This window comes from Osmerus mordax, chromosome 3 (assembly GCF_038355195.1).
Source record: "Osmerus mordax isolate fOsmMor3 chromosome 3, fOsmMor3.pri, whole genome shotgun sequence".
Classification (NCBI taxonomy): domain Eukaryota; kingdom Metazoa; phylum Chordata; class Actinopteri; order Osmeriformes; family Osmeridae; genus Osmerus; species Osmerus mordax.
Window position 1 is genome coordinate 14892480 of NC_090052.1, and position 14474 is coordinate 14906953.

General features: G+C 44.5%; 3 protein-coding genes across 5 annotated transcripts; 1 reads left to right on the forward strand and 2 right to left on the reverse strand.

Annotated features, from left to right (window-relative positions):
* Positions 1-517: 517 nt before the first annotated feature.
* On the reverse strand, positions 518-5721 carry LOC136937857 (BUB3-interacting and GLEBS motif-containing protein ZNF207-like). Of its 2 annotated transcripts, XM_067230981.1 has the most exons (12): positions 5681-5721; positions 5101-5227; positions 4809-4947; positions 4478-4657; positions 4251-4326; positions 4077-4147; positions 3799-3959; positions 3464-3565; positions 2730-2963; positions 2394-2523; positions 1990-2174; positions 518-1749 (listed from the first exon to the last, which is right to left on the reverse strand). In XM_067230981.1, the coding sequence occupies exons 1-11, from the start codon at positions 5719-5721 to the stop codon at positions 2014-2016; spliced, it is 1422 nt and encodes a 473-aa protein (XP_067087082.1). In that variant the 3' UTR covers positions 518-1749; positions 1990-2013. The 2 variants fall into 2 exon arrangements, with proteins under 2 accessions (XP_067087082.1, XP_067087075.1); XM_067230974.1 differs by having other exon boundaries at positions 518-2174.
* Positions 5722-6222: 501 nt separating this feature from the next.
* On the forward strand, positions 6223-10335 carry c3h17orf75 (chromosome 3 C17orf75 homolog). 2 transcript variants are annotated; one of them, XM_067232965.1, is made up of 10 exons: positions 6223-6392; positions 6872-6946; positions 7299-7424; positions 7559-7687; positions 7811-7871; positions 7955-8074; positions 8522-8586; positions 9050-9189; positions 9386-9489; positions 9639-10335. In XM_067232965.1, the coding sequence occupies exons 1-10, from the start codon at positions 6253-6255 to the stop codon at positions 9861-9863; spliced, it is 1185 nt and encodes a 394-aa protein (XP_067089066.1). In that variant the 5' UTR covers positions 6223-6252; the 3' UTR covers positions 9864-10335. The 2 variants fall into 2 exon arrangements, with proteins under 2 accessions (XP_067089066.1, XP_067089067.1); XM_067232966.1 differs by lacking the exon at positions 6872-6946.
* LOC136940700 (uncharacterized) lies at positions 10324-14181 on the reverse strand. Its single transcript, XM_067232968.1, has 9 exons — positions 14099-14181; positions 13792-13869; positions 13629-13661; positions 13413-13499; positions 12968-13065; positions 12133-12521; positions 11899-11994; positions 11707-11784; positions 10324-10955 (listed from the first exon to the last, which is right to left on the reverse strand). Exons 1-9 carry the CDS (start codon positions 14153-14155, stop codon positions 10834-10836), a joined length of 1038 nt encoding a protein of 345 aa, XP_067089069.1. The 5' UTR covers positions 14156-14181; the 3' UTR covers positions 10324-10833.
* Between the last annotated feature and the right edge of the window lie 293 nt (positions 14182-14474).

The following is a 14474-nucleotide window of genomic DNA, read 5'->3' on the forward strand; positions in this document are numbered from 1 at the left end:
AGGATCCAGGTCATAATTATTAAGAGTGAATAATTGTTGATAAAATAATTTTCACACAAGGGAAACACACCAAAAAGAACACAAGGTGAATAAAGTATATTTATTTTGTGCAATATATGTGATTTAGTATACCCACCATTTTATCAAATGTATCCACAATAAATATAGGAGGGTAAGTCAACCGACACACTGTACTTGTACATAAATACAACGGTGAATAAAACAGTTGCCTTTTCTAGAGGCCATTGCAATGGGTCTGAACAGTTATGTAAATGACAAATTACAAATGTTTTAAATAAATAAGCAAAAATGTTTAAAACGTGGTAAATTTGTCATTATGGTGTGTAAAGGCAAGAAAGTTGTAACACAATAAAATGTGGAAAGTGAAGGGGCCTGAAGTGTTTCCGAAGGCACTGTACCAGTCCACATCACACATGTATAGTGAGCTGAAAAAGGAATGTTGTCTCTCCTGCACACATGCACAGCCCGCCCCCCCCCCCCCCCCCCCCCCCACACACACACACACGTCTAAGGAAACACTGTGTCTGGTACTTACAGCTTTAACTAACCTGTAACTGGAGGGGATTCTCCTTCACTAGCAGTTAAAACCAAATGAAGAAACTGAGGACTGAAGATAGCTGATGGAACAAACAGGATTAATTGGTGCAAACCAAGTTGTTTCACGGTTCTGGCAGCCATTGGTCAGTAGTCTTCATAAGTAAGAGCTACTAGAAGATCTAACAGAAATCATAGTTTAGAGCCAAATCTACTGGTTCAATAGTAAATTACAAGTATGAATTCTTATTCAAATTTCTGCCAGTCTGCTGTGCCTGAGCAGTGTGTGTTACCTCACTGAACAGAACAAGGGCCTTCACCAAACTTGCTGCAAGTTTGGGGACATGAAGATCCAACAGCCAGTAAGCTGTGAGGGCCCCTGGTGTACATGAGAAGACAGAAAACAGTGAGACTTGCCTCAGGCTGAACCAGGGCTACACTGAGGCAGGGCCTCAGACAGTCCCCCACCCAGGGCATTGCTACAGGGAGAAGAGAAATCCTTGGTTTAGCAGGACAGCCAGTGCCACCCGGAAGCACTCATTACAATACACTAGAATATCCTCTGAGTGCTTAACAGTCCGTTGGAAAAAGTTGAGATTGTTCAGGGGAGTGCATGACTGATGTTGCACCGACTGAAATGCTATAATAGATTATCATTCAAAGATCATCAGCAGAAACAGGGTCAATGTTTTACACAGGTGCATGACTTCAGTTTAGTTGAGAAGGTATGAAGACCGTTCATAATACATCAAATGATTAAACGTTGAGTGATGTCCACTATCAGAGTACAAACCTTGTGGGTACAAACCTTTCTCCGGTCACAAATGAAGAGTCATAAGGTTTCTGCACATTTTATTCCAATACAATTTCATAACATTACATGAACCCGTTCACATGAGCCTATAGGGTTACTTTATATGTAGGGTTAAAGTAGCATTGAAGATGGAGGTCAGGGAGAAAACATAGCCTACATAAACACAGTGAATAAACAGAACGCCATCTGAAGCCCTCACCAAACAATGTTGGGGACGCAAAGTCCAACAGCACCTATGTGTGCTGTGAAGGCCTCACTGATTCTAATGCAAACAGTGTAATGTATTTTACGTAAACTTGCCTTGATATAGATGGGTACTGCTCATGTAACTCCAGGGCCTTCAATATAATACGAACCATATCTACTATACTTCTACACACCTAAATGGAACATGAGAAGAAAAAGCCACAGAAGAGAGTGATTTGCAACAGTTCATAGTCTAGGCAGGTTAACTTACAGTATAAATAATAAGTCCCATGCAATGTGTTTTTTGTTGTTGTTCTGTTTGCTTTTTTTTCATTTATGTCTCTTCTTCATAGACCATGTAGAATGTGTGTTTACCATTACTGGTTTTGGCTAGAAGCAGAACGGGACATGAGAAAAGGGTTGAATGTCCAAACCTAGAGCGGTGTGTTGAGTGGGCTTCAGAAGCGGCCTCCAGGGGACATGACGGGGGGCCTCATGCCCATTGGGGGCCGTAGGGGGGCTCCTGGGTAAGGGGGCACCATGGGGGGGCCCTGCCCATACGGGGGCATGCCTCCTGGCATGTAACCTGGCATTCCCTGGGGTGGGCCTCCGTACTGGCCTGGAAGGAGATAGACGGTTGGTTGGTTCAAACTCAGATCAGTGTTGCTATCACTGCCAAGACCATTTCAAAACCATTTCAATATCTCAAGACTCCCAATGCACACTGCATTGAAGACAAGAATTGAACATAACTCCTATTAATACAAGGATGTGAGAATGTACAGTAGCACCACCATCGGCCTCCTCGGCTTCAGTACCAGCAGCAGCTGGAGCATACCATGCATGTGGTGTCTCAGGCCCGGCTGTTGGGGGATCATCATGGGTCCACCCGGGGGGGAGGCTACCGGGGCGTGGCCTGGCTGGGGGATGTTACGCTGGTACCGTGGCAGCTGGGCTCTCAACTCTTCCTACCAGACGGAAAGAGAAGGAAGACAGGAAAGTAAGATCCTGAATACACACGAAAACATCAAATGTTCAACATTTCATTCAATATGTAAGATCTGCACAACAATAATACAACAAAACGGCCATGGGAACAATAATCAAAAAATATTTTTGCTTAGTTGCTGCTAATCTACGTGAAATGAAGTCAAGGGTCTGATGGGCCACTTACCAGTGAGATATCCTCATCGGGGTGGATCAACTTACTGGTGGCACTGCTGGTGGTGAGGGTGGCAGGCTTACTGGTCACTGTAGAGGGGGGTTTGGAGACGATGCCTCCAGGGCTGGGGCTGCCCACCGTGGCAGAGGCCTGAGTATAGGCTGGGAAAGTGGGCTTGGAGGGCTCAGAGGGGGTGGTGGGGCCACTGTGGAGCTTGAAGTCAGACCCTGGAACGGCCTGCTGACTCTGGAAACAGAGGGAGAGAGAGTGAGAGGGAGGGAGGGATGCAAATGAGCTATGGCAGGAAAGAGAACAGGATTCAAACTCATACAACATGCTGTGTTTTCCACACTTGTGCCAGCTCTTGAAAACAATCGTCAAATATTCTTCTACTGTACACATCGGCATGTTTACACTGATTGCAGATGAAAACAAGATGAGTCCAGTGATATGAAAATTATGCAGATTTGTAATGGGGGGGGGGGGGGGGGGGCTGCATTGTCACTGACTGACGACTCATTAAAAAGGAAGGTTTTTATTGGAGCTGACAGTCGAAAGCATCCCACTCTCATAAGGGAAAGTTGCTTCACGGCATTAAAAAATGAACAAGCCATCTACATCTCTAGGCGCAAAAGGAAGATGTGTTTTTGGTTGTTGTCTTGTAGCATGCCCTCAGTCTATTTCGTGAAGCACTAGATTCACAAAGCGTGCCAGGCAGGCGGGGCGGCGGGCAGTGAGCCGCGTACTTGCGCAGAGCTAGGGAATGGAGCTTTGGAGGAGGCAGACTGAGAGTCTGCACTCGACAGGCCTGTGCTTGTACTTGCTGTGCTCGGAACGTGTGTCCCCATCTGTAGCACAGGGGGACAAGAGCACAGAGTAGAAATATTACTGAAAAAAAGCTGGGGGGGAGGGTCAAGACTTAGCTCAAGATATTTAGTCCACGCCGATGTCAAAGACATGCATGGCACGGCACTCACTACGATTAGAGCACGAGCAGCTTATACCATTCTGTTTTTGCGCATCAACATGTCAGTGTGCCTACAGAGGTGTGTTAACCCGACACAACAGCATTATTCCTTACCTGTCCTGCGCTGGGGAACAGGGGTTTGGTGACGGAAGGCTGGGCGGGGGGGGCAGAGGCAGCTGGCATGGCAGGTCTGTTCAGCATGCCAGGGCCTGTGGTGGGGGGGCCCTGGGGCATGTGGGGCATTCCTGGGCGGTGTCCCACCGGAGGTGGCATGCCTGGACGAACACACAGGGTTTGGGTTAGATTTCACTCGCTATATGTACACTTTCTCACTTTATCTTTGGTGGAATGATGATGGGAGGTTGAGTGTGTGTGTGTGTGTGGGGGCGTACCTGGTGGCATGCCTGGCATCATTGGGGGCATTCCTGGACCTGGAGGCATCATTCTACCCATTGGCATCATCCTGAAGACCAGAGAGGAGAAATTAATTGACTTACTGTTGACAGAACTGATATCAAAATGATTTTCCAAAGATTTACTATCAACTGGACTTAATCAACACTCACCCTGGTGGCATGCCTGGCATAACAGGGGGCATCCCTGGCATCATAGGTGGCACACCTGGCATCATTGGGGGCATTCCTAAGATGAAAAAGTGAGTTAAAAAGGAATATTATCTGTGATAATCACAATACAAAATATATAGACGTACAAAACATTGAATTACGTGTAAGTGAGCCCAATGGTAAGTCAATGCTTCTCATTCTACCGCAACATGTAGGTGATGGGCTACCTGAGTAGCTGCCAGGGGGCATCCCTGGAGCAGTGTGGACTGGGGGCATGCCAGGCTGGGTCACAGGTGGGATGTATCCTGTCTGGGGCTGGGCGGCTGGCTGCTGGAAGGAAGGGCCAGGCTCTTCATCCTCCTCATACTCATCAGAGTCATCCTGGTTCTGCTTCTTCTTCTGACTCTCTGTGCGAAACACACAGCACACGCGTTTAGTCACACACTCACGCGCTACACACGCCAACAGATCTCATGAGAATGGAAGCAAGTGTTAATATAATGATATAATGATAATCCTCGTCATGGCGATTGCTGTTTGTGTTTTGTTTTTTTATACCTTGGGTTTTCTGTTCAAGGACTCTTCTTCTCTCCTCCATGTCTTTTTCTGGGATACCCTCCATGCCGTAGATCTCCAGCTCAATGTCTGTCCTTCCAGGTATGGCATTGGGGACTCCATCAATTGTTTCTTTGTGTACCTACATCAGGGTCAACATCAAAAACAGCCGTTATAAACTCAATGACATCCTACTGTACATACTGCATGCATTTTTATTCATCACATAAGCAACAACTTGAACTTTAAAGAGGAGCTTGGGATAGGTTTAGATAACAACATTTGAGATTCTGACCTGCATACAGTGAATGGCTAACCCTGGTCCAGTATAGAGTTTCTTGTGACATATGTGACACTTGAAGTGTTTGGCCTTCTGGTGTTGTATGAGAATCTTTTCATCATCAAAATCTCTGTTACAATACCTGTTATTCATAGTTCAGGAAATAAGAAGACACTGTATCAGTATAGTTCATAGTTAACAGTAGTTAAAACAACGGTTGAAATCAATTTATTGTACAAGTTAGTTCAGAGTGTCGGACTGTCTCATCCGTGCAACTTCCAAAACATTGAATGAGTCACACATGGGGCTGGGATGCTGACCGTGTGCGTTATTTGTTAGCTAGCTCGTCTACTCAACAACACACATAGCTTTTCACACAAAATTGCTGTTAAACAACAGACCTACAGTACAGTGCATTTACAGTATGAATGAATTACCGTCCCTTTTCCAGCTTGCTAGAGTAGCTAGCTCCAACTAGCTAACAAGTGCTAACTCATCTGGCATGTGTGGATCCGACGTTATTATGGAAGGATATTCCGACGACTTAAATGAATATACGCGAGACATATGAATTATGAATAAAGGTAAAGGATACCAGCACCACGGCTTCATCTGCTTTTTCTTTTTTCGTCCCATGTTTATCCTATATTACAGGTGCAAGCAGGGGGCTAGCTGCTGTACTAACAACAAGAACAACAGCTGATTACAGAACAGAAGATGGCGTACAGTACAGTACACCAGTCCTACAACATCCCACAAGGCATCGGGGCATTATTGCTGTGAAGACAAATATATTTGTATTGATCTATTTTCAATGTGTCGTTGAAAGCAATACATACACATTCAGTGACTACACTGAAAAATTTAGCATCACCATATGCTTAATCATTACAGAATAACAAATATTTGCATAGGTCCGGAACTGTGAGTACGTAGCAATCAAATTACGGATCATGAAAAGGGACGGACATACTGAGGATCAGTGCGCATGGCCGAATCTGATCACTGATCTACTGAAGAGTGGATAAGAGTGTAATTCACCGCAACACCTCTTCGTAGTCTTTCCACAATCATTATGTGTGTATTATTTTTTCCGGTCTAAACCTGCGTCCAACAAATATCAAACGGCATTCCACTATATTTCTTGAAGCTACGTGTCAAGGAATAATGTTTACCTCTCAGACCTCCTCCTTTCAGGATTCAATTGACGTGGACGAAAAGGATGATTTTGACAATGAAGAGATAACAGGATATAATCAAAAACAACTGAACTGTTACTACACCATTTACCTTTACCAAGGCACCAGGTAAGATGCCCAGCAAACTAGGATTTCTAGGCCAATTTGCTATCAAGTTACACCGAGTTGTCTTTCTTATCTTTCGTTACGTTATGTTTGCATATTTTATCTGTGCAACCTAGTAGCTTTTGGTCCAATATATGCAAAGGTTATGCATGCACACGTCTTATTCCGAGGTAAACGTCTACGCTAAACGTAATGTGTGTAGATATGTCTTCGTAGACTCCCTATTGAATCGTTTTTTCTATCTCCGATCAATAAAAAGACAGATGTGCAACAGTAGTACAAATGAGAATATTGTAATACTTTGTCCGTTTTATTTGGCTTGCATGTTCAAATAATGCCAACAGTTCAAGTTGGGTAGTCTGTCAAGACACAAACATGCATTTACAACGTCCAAAATGTGACACAACCTCTGACCTGCACACAGTGCAGGCCATTTGTTTTCCAATGTCCACCAAGTCGTGAGTTAACTATCGATTGTCTAGATCTGAGGCAACTGGAGACAATGTGGCTTGGAGCCAGAGAAGAACAGAGTCCACTACCAGTCAGGAGGACTTTAGGTAACCAAAGGTCCCACTCTCGTCGCTGTAGTAATCGTACTTTTGTGGCTTTCAGTGTCGTGCTTTGGTGTATCCATCGGGCTGCTGGAATCCAATCAACGACAGAGCTGTGTCTTGTCTGCTTTTGGTGTAATGGCTGTACTGAGTCACAAAGTCTACCTACTTACCTCCTTTGGAGTTTATAATAAGAACAGTACACTCTGCGACTCAGAAATGGAACTGGGAGACTTGCTCTCTCTGTATCTAGCCATGGTGTGGATGTGGCTTTTTACCATCGGCTGCCTTTCATCTCCACCTCATTGGCCATGGCTGCCCGCTAACTCATATTAACTAACTCTTGCCCCTCCCACAGTCTGACCCTAGTAGATAGCAGCCTGCCGTCGGAGGCGGAGCCTGAGCTGAGATGCTACATCTCGCGGAGGCTGAGCAAAGGAGCCCTGCTGGGGGGCATGGGTAACATCGCCACTGTGGAGCTCAGGTGAAGTCCTACTTGGGGCCGCATTCCAAATCAGTCCCTGTATTAATTTTACACTGCATATGAGATCCAAGTGTAGGGATACTGAAGCCATGGATGTTCCTCTAATAATGATATGATGTGGTGCCCCTCCCCAGTGTTCCGGAGCAGGCTGTGGGCTGCTACTGCTGCCTCCTGGAGCAAGAGAAGTCCCCTGAACAGCCCGACGCTGACGGAAACGGCTATGTCGTGTGTCTCATGGGAGGGTCGGAGAAAGGCCTCAACCTATATCCTTCACAGGCTCATAGACATTGGTGGTTCTGTGGATTCAATACGTTTGAATGAAGACCAAAATACAACTGATGATGCAATAAATGGTCAGATTCAATGCTTTCCTTAATGGCTCATACATTCAGACTGGAGCTGGACAAATACGTGCAAGGCATACAGAGCAGCCTACAGACACCAGAGGTACAGTAAACAGCAACACTGTGCCACTGCTCTATCTGTTTTTTTGGTTGTCTTAGGTCGCTCATCTTCCCACCTCCTCTTAGCTGCAGAATCTGGAGACAGAAGTGCGGCCTTACCTGAGCAGGTGGTATGAGGAGTCCGTCATGCACATGCACCGAGTGGTTCAGCTGGTCCAAGGAAGCATCAGCTTCCTGTTACATGCCGTGAGTCACCATTAACCCCTTGTCGTAGCTTATGTGAGTGACCATAAGATAACCCAAGATGAGTCATTGGAGTACTGATCCACTACTCTTGGAGCCCTCTTGTCACCATGCATTTCTTTCCATACACTTGCTGTTGATTCAACACAACGTACTACAGTACGTGTTGCCAAAACAAATGTGAACAAGGAAGTGAAAACAATAGTGAACAATCACATGATCGCATCCCAGACATCTACTGGATTGTTTACATCTGTCAAAATGCAAAGGGTTCACCCAGTTTCAACACAGATCACTTAACCTCATACCAAATGTATTGTTGGTGTGTTTACCCAGTGGTCATGAGTGTAAAGGAAAATGGTCCATGTCAAGGCTGAGGTGACACTTTACAACTGTATACAGTAGTGCCAAGTTTGACATTGTTCACAGCGCTATGCTGTTTTATGACAGGCTCTAAGTCACACACCTGTGGACGTCATTAACACAGATGACAGCACCAAAGCTGATGTGGCCAGGTGAGTTACATTACTCTAAACTCTAAAGCGGTTACTATACTCTAACTCTTATTATAGTATACCCCAACACTACTCTTGACACAACCGTATTTTATGGAAAATAAGCCGCATCGTGTATAAGCCGCACCCCCCCAGAATGAGGACTTTGAGTTTGTAAATCGGAGTACAAGCCGCACTGGAATATAATAAGCACGTTTCACTTTCATTACGAATCATTCCTCTTTCAAGTAATAAGCCCCCGTTCAAGTGTTGAGAATTAAATTAGCTGCACGGTCTGTAGAGATCTTGAGACAAAGCCACTTTTATTTTTTAAACCAGACTATAAGCCGCTTCGAAATATAAGCCGCACAAGCACAAGAAAACAAGTACAAGCCGTGGCTTATTTTCCGTAAGATGCGAAAGTGTAAACACCTTGTGATAACAGCGCTGACGCCTGCAACCCTTTATTGTGTCGTGTTGTCAGGTTCATCAAGGCCGCCAGTCTTCAGGGTTTAGTCCAGGAAGACACCACCACGGCCTCCCTGTGTAAGGCCATCTCAGAGGACCCACCCAGCGACCTGACCATAGACTGCTCCACCAGCCCCCCCACACTCTCCAAAACCGGTGGGTGGGACTGTCTGGTTAACCCCACACATACATTCATATGCCTGACAAGTGCCTATCGACAGATGGGTAGTGCTGCTTCTCTGAACACACACACACATGGCCCAACACAGGTGTGTAGTGTGACTTAAACGCCTCCTTGCCTCTCAAACACACGCCGTAGCAACGCGGTCTCCGTCCTCTCTTCCTCCGACAGTCAGTAACCGCTTCTGTGATGAATGGATCCAGGCTTTCCTGAACGCAGCAGAGCGCTGTAACCCCTTCCTCCTCCGACAGATCCTGGAGAACTTCAAACTCAAGGTGGGCAGAGAGATGCACGCTAGATAAGCACCGTCACATACATCCCACAGATCCTTCTACAGGATCCTAAACACGGTCTCAGTCCTATTGGCACCTGTCATCTGCATAGTCTTTAATCCACCCTTCTCTGCCCCCAACCCCGCCTCCAGGCCATCCAGGACATGAACAGTCTGAAGCGGTTCATCCGGCAGGCTGAGATGAGTCACTACGCTCTGTTCCGCTGCTGCTTGTTCCTGCAGGGCTGTGGTAACGGGGATGTGCTGCTGCAGAACGCCCGAGCCGAGCACGCCGGCTTCCCCGAGGCTTGCAGCATCATCCGCGTGCTGGACGAGTTCCTCGCTGAGCAGGCCCCACAGGGCGCCCCCGCACGCTAGCATCAACGCCACCCGCGTTGACTCCTCCCAGCCTGTCACGTGTTACGTGCATTAAGTTCCCATCAGTCTGACGCCAACCTTAACCTCGAGAGAGCTTTTCATTGACTTGTCCTTGTGTAACTACCTATGGCACTTTCCACTGTCTCCATGGAGTTCTACATGTATGCTTTTTCCTGTCAAGGTAGCCGGTGGCTTCCTGGTACAATGAGAATTTTAACCTTCAATGTCAACGAAAATGTCTAAAATCATGGACCAAGTAAGTTGTTGCTGGATTCAGCAATAACTCTAAAAACCTAACACTCAAAACAGTTCTGCATCTACACTAGTAACTAGTAAATTATGATATAATAAAAACACTTTCACGGATGTAAACTAACACTTAACTATAAATCATTTGTTTGCCATATATTAAGTGTTTTTTAGTTAAGTTATTTGTGAGTATCTAGTTTACATATGGGTATTGTGCTGCAAGCTTGCTTTATTATAGAACGAACCAAATCACTTACAAACATGCTAACATCTGAAATGAATTAATCAATTCACACTATATCTTATACAAATATGGCTGCTACTGTCTATGAGTGATGCCTATTATATTTGTCATTTTAATCAATGTACATTATACAATGTTCACGTCTGTGTACAGGTATATGAAAATGCTTCAACCACTTACATGGAAACTCCCAGTATCTGTGTTTGCTTGTGTATTTAAAAGGTAATAATAATAATATGGTTCCGTGTCTGTGCTTTGTCTCCATTGCAATCCAATGCAACAAAATTCCCTTGATTCAGATCTTCAGAATAGATTCTAAAAATGTACATTGCTTCCATATGAAAAAAGCATAAGAGCTACACATGCCACAAATCAGAATTTAAGAGCACATGGTTGTTCGTCCAGCCCAGGCCTATGCCGGGGGGCCTTAGAAGTCTTTTAGCTTGTGGGGCTCCACAGAACCTTCTCCCTCTGGCCTCACATAGCATCCCTCCCTGGCCCGCCAGGCCCTCCCCCACTGGGTCTACAGTCTACTCCCAGGCAGGCCATCATGTCCTCCAGATGTCCTACAGCCCGTGGTTCTTTCCCAGAGTGGGGCTCTGCAAAGAGAGAGAGGGATATGTTTTAGTATGTATTGTATACTACCCTGGCAAAACTGTAGGTAAAAGAGTAAGTGGATAGGGTGCGCAAGGGAAAAATAGTTGGGGGGTGAAGATGTATTTGTTTGTTCCCAATTGCTGTGAAAGTACAAAGTCAATGAAGTGGATTGCTAAGTACAAGTTCAAGACAAAATCAACATTCATTACATATATGTAATGTGCAGGTGTCTGATACACTCAAGTTGAGTATCACAGAAGACTGGACAAAGAATACAGAAATGAAGGACAGTTAAATAGTATCACAATATGGGAGGTTTTACTCCCATAAGCAATGTTAGGGGGTGACATCAACACAACCTTCGCAAGCACAGACAGAAGAAGCTGTATTCATGGTGCTAGATAGCGTTTCTTTAGTCTTTAGATATGGCTCCTAGAAATGGCCCTGACGTCCATGTTCTCATGAGCTAATATAGCAGGGTATTCAAACATTGTTTATTATATTCAGAGCATTACAAATAGTTAAAAAGTAATAAAGTAATCATCAGTTATGGTTAATTGATCAGTGGTTAAAGACCACTGACCTCTTCATGGGCCCAATTTTGTGAAGAAAAAAATACATATACATTCTAAGAGATTTCTTTTTTACAAAAAGTGTCCGCTTTTGGACAAAATAAAAATAAATCTGGAGTGACTTTGAATCTAAGCAGTCAGGATTGAAGTAAACAGAAAAAAGAACGTTAAAAGAATCTACCTGATGTGTATTCAGACCTTTTCCTCAATAAGGAGTTTGGCACGTCATAGACACTCTCAGTAACCTCTGCTCTGTATGCTGAGGAGGAAAGCACATATGCATGGATGGCCTTGCAAGTAGACACCATGGCTTGTGACAGTTAAAGCCTTCTGAATGTTTTGTAAGAAATGTCTGTCATAATGGGTTTCTCACCTCGGCGCTCACTGGCCCGTCTGTTGTTGAGAGGCACATCATAGAGGCTTTCTCGCTGGGTCATGTCTGGTCTGGATTGGTTAATTTGATACGAAGCTACAGAGGGAATACAATTCAACCCACTTATTAAAAACAACTGCAATGAAGATGATGACATCTCTACACAATAGTTTACTGAATAAAAATGCAACCTTCCACTTCTGTCAAGTGAGAGATCATAAAAGTAGAACTCACAATTTCTGGCAGGTAGAACATCATAGACTCCCTCCACCACCTCTGTTGTCTGTTCACAACTCCCCCTTGGCAGATCGAGCCTGCAGTGGTGGTCCCTTTCATCAGAAAATGAAATATGAGATGAGACGGTGTTCTGGTAAATGGCCTCCTCATTGCTGAGACCCTCAGAGGAGGACACTGACAGGCTCCAGTTTCCTTGGTCTTGGTCTTGTTCTTGTTCTTGGTCTTGGTCTTGGTCTTGTTCTTGTTCTTGGTCTTGGTCTTGGTCTTGGTCTTGGTCTTGGTCTTGGTCTTGGTCTTGGTCTTGGTCTTGGTCCTGGTCCTGGTCCTCATAGGAGAGTGGATGGGCAGAGACTGGAGAGTCATAGATGCAGTCACACTCCTCTTGCCTGAAACACAAAATGTTTTGGCAGAAGTTCAAAATAGATGATCTTGAATAAACCAAAGCCATAGCCATGGACAAAGCCATTTATGTTTTGGAGCAGTCGAGGTAAGCAAGCTTGGTGAAATCGGCGAACTGGACACAGGTCACACTAATCATGTCATAAACTATTATCCATGGTATTTGTAACACATTGGAGCAACAAAAAACAGATTGCCAATACAAAATACGGAATATACAAACACAAAAAGAAGAAAAAATACATACAAAATACTGTCCATAGACTGGGCTGTACATGGAGTAAAACATGAAAATCATGGTGTAATACACACATCACATAACCTCTCATCAGTTTTTTTTCTTCTCCTTGGGTATCAGTAAAGTACGTCTTCTACCACTAATTTTGTCTGGTTTAGGATATAAGAGCAGATGGGGACTGAACAGTAATGTTACCATGAGCTGCCAGGGTCAGTTCCCCCTGGAGAGGTCATGTGCATCGCCCTCCAGAGGTGACGGATCCACTCCGTCCTCAGAGCAGCCGTTTCTGCAGCCTGCAGACACACGATCACGGTGTGGAAGGTCAAATGTGGAAAGTCACATTTAGTTTAAGTGTAGGTTCACAGTTTAGCTTCTGTGCTCACTACTCTTACACCAAACTTTAACCAAAACCCTACTCTACTCTAACCATAACCTAATACGTTAATGTTACATAATAAAAATCTGGCCCCCATAAATAATAAATTACTGTGAAACTGGTATTTGTATTATTGGTCATTCTGTCCCCCGTTAGTTCCGAGTGAAAGGCAACATCCTAAGAGAAAGCAGCCCCACAACCAGACAAACCCCGTGTTTGCTGTGAAGATGAACTGGAACCAGTACAACCATGAGTGACACTCACCAGCACTTTCTTCCTCCCATTCGTCATGGTGATCTCAAACACATAGTGCTTTGTCCCCTCCTTCTGGACCTCGCGGACAGACTGCACCTGCCCCGACATGATAGTCTTATCAATAATATCAATAACGAATGTGAATGAAATCAAAATGCCAAAGTCAAGCGCCGGCCTATGGATGGTCTTATTTCCCTTTTTGTAAGAAAGAGCTGTGGGACTCACAGTGTAGATGTAGTAGAGCCCTCTGAGGTGCAGCTGTGAAGTATATGAAAGCAAATCCTTAATTCACTAAGCAATCTCGTCTAATAAATGCAGCACAGGTCCAAAACCCAAACACACTGGTTAAGCTGTTAACCCTGTTCCAGAATCCCGGGCTCCTACTTACGGCACTTCCATCTTTTTTAGTGTAGAAGAATAGTGTTGTGTTCTGGAGCCTGAACCAGTATGTTGCCCACGTCAACTTCTAACACATGATTAAAAAAAAAGATCTTCAGCAATGTACAGTACCACTGGGTCAACAATACTAAATTCTGCTCAATACCATCCGGTAATAACATTTGTGTACATACTGCTTGCAATCTCCACTGAAAAATCTTTATCCCAGATTGTTTATACTTTATAGCTGTACAGTTGTAATCGTAGTCACAGATAACAGTACCGATTCCAATAAACATGAACGTTACATTTCTCACCAGAATATCTTTCCTCTTCTTTAAGAATCCTTCATGAAGCAAATATTTCCCTGCCATTGATTTGGGTTTGAAGTAGACTAAATCCAAAACGTGTCATTAGTTGTGGTAGAGTGCCTCTCTGAGAGTTGGCTTGACTTCCTCCTCTCAGCCGCAGAGAGCAGGGATGCATCACCATCCTCCACTCACTTCTCTATTCCAACACACATACAATCCTTTGTCTCCATTTACTGTATATAAACCCACTGAAAAACTACCAAGAATAGTGTCATTGTTGGACTGTTGTTCAACTAGTTACTGAATCCATGGCATTTAAAAAAAGTTTGTGTGTTTCTACTAGGGGTACTTTAAAGGTGGAGGACTTGATGAGAAATCAAAC

Coding starts and splice junctions, on each gene's coding strand:
- c3h17orf75 (XM_067232965.1), top strand. CDS start 6,253: ATGTTTACCTCTCAGACCTCCTCCTTTCAGGATTCAATTGACGTGGAC. Junction 7,872..7,954: donor GCAGCCTACAGACACCAGAG/GTACAGTAAACA, acceptor ACCTCCTCTTAG/CTGCAGAATCTGGAGACAGA. Junction 8,587..9,049: donor ACCAAAGCTGATGTGGCCAG/GTGAGTTACATT, acceptor TCGTGTTGTCAG/GTTCATCAAGGCCGCCAGTC.
- LOC136937857 (XM_067230981.1), bottom strand. CDS start 5,721: ATGGGACGAAAAAAGAAAAAGCAGATGAAGCCGTGGTGCTG. Junction 2,964..3,463: donor CATTCCCTAGCTCTGCGCAA/GTACGCGGCTCA, acceptor CTCTGTTTCCAG/AGTCAGCAGGCCGTTCCAGG. Junction 2,524..2,729: donor CCGATGAGGATATCTCACTG/GTAAGTGGCCCA, acceptor TCCGTCTGGTAG/GAAGAGTTGAGAGCCCAGCT.
- LOC136940700 (XM_067232968.1), bottom strand. CDS start 14,155: ATGGCAGGGAAATATTTGCTTCATGAAGGATTCTTAAAGAAGAGGAAA. Junction 13,662..13,791: donor CTAAAAAAGATGGAAGTGCC/GTAAGTAGGAGC, acceptor TATACTTCACAG/CTGCACCTCAGAGGGCTCTA. Junction 10,956..11,706: donor AAGGTCTGAATACACATCAG/GTAGATTCTTTT, acceptor CTCTCTTTGCAG/AGCCCCACTCTGGGAAAGAA.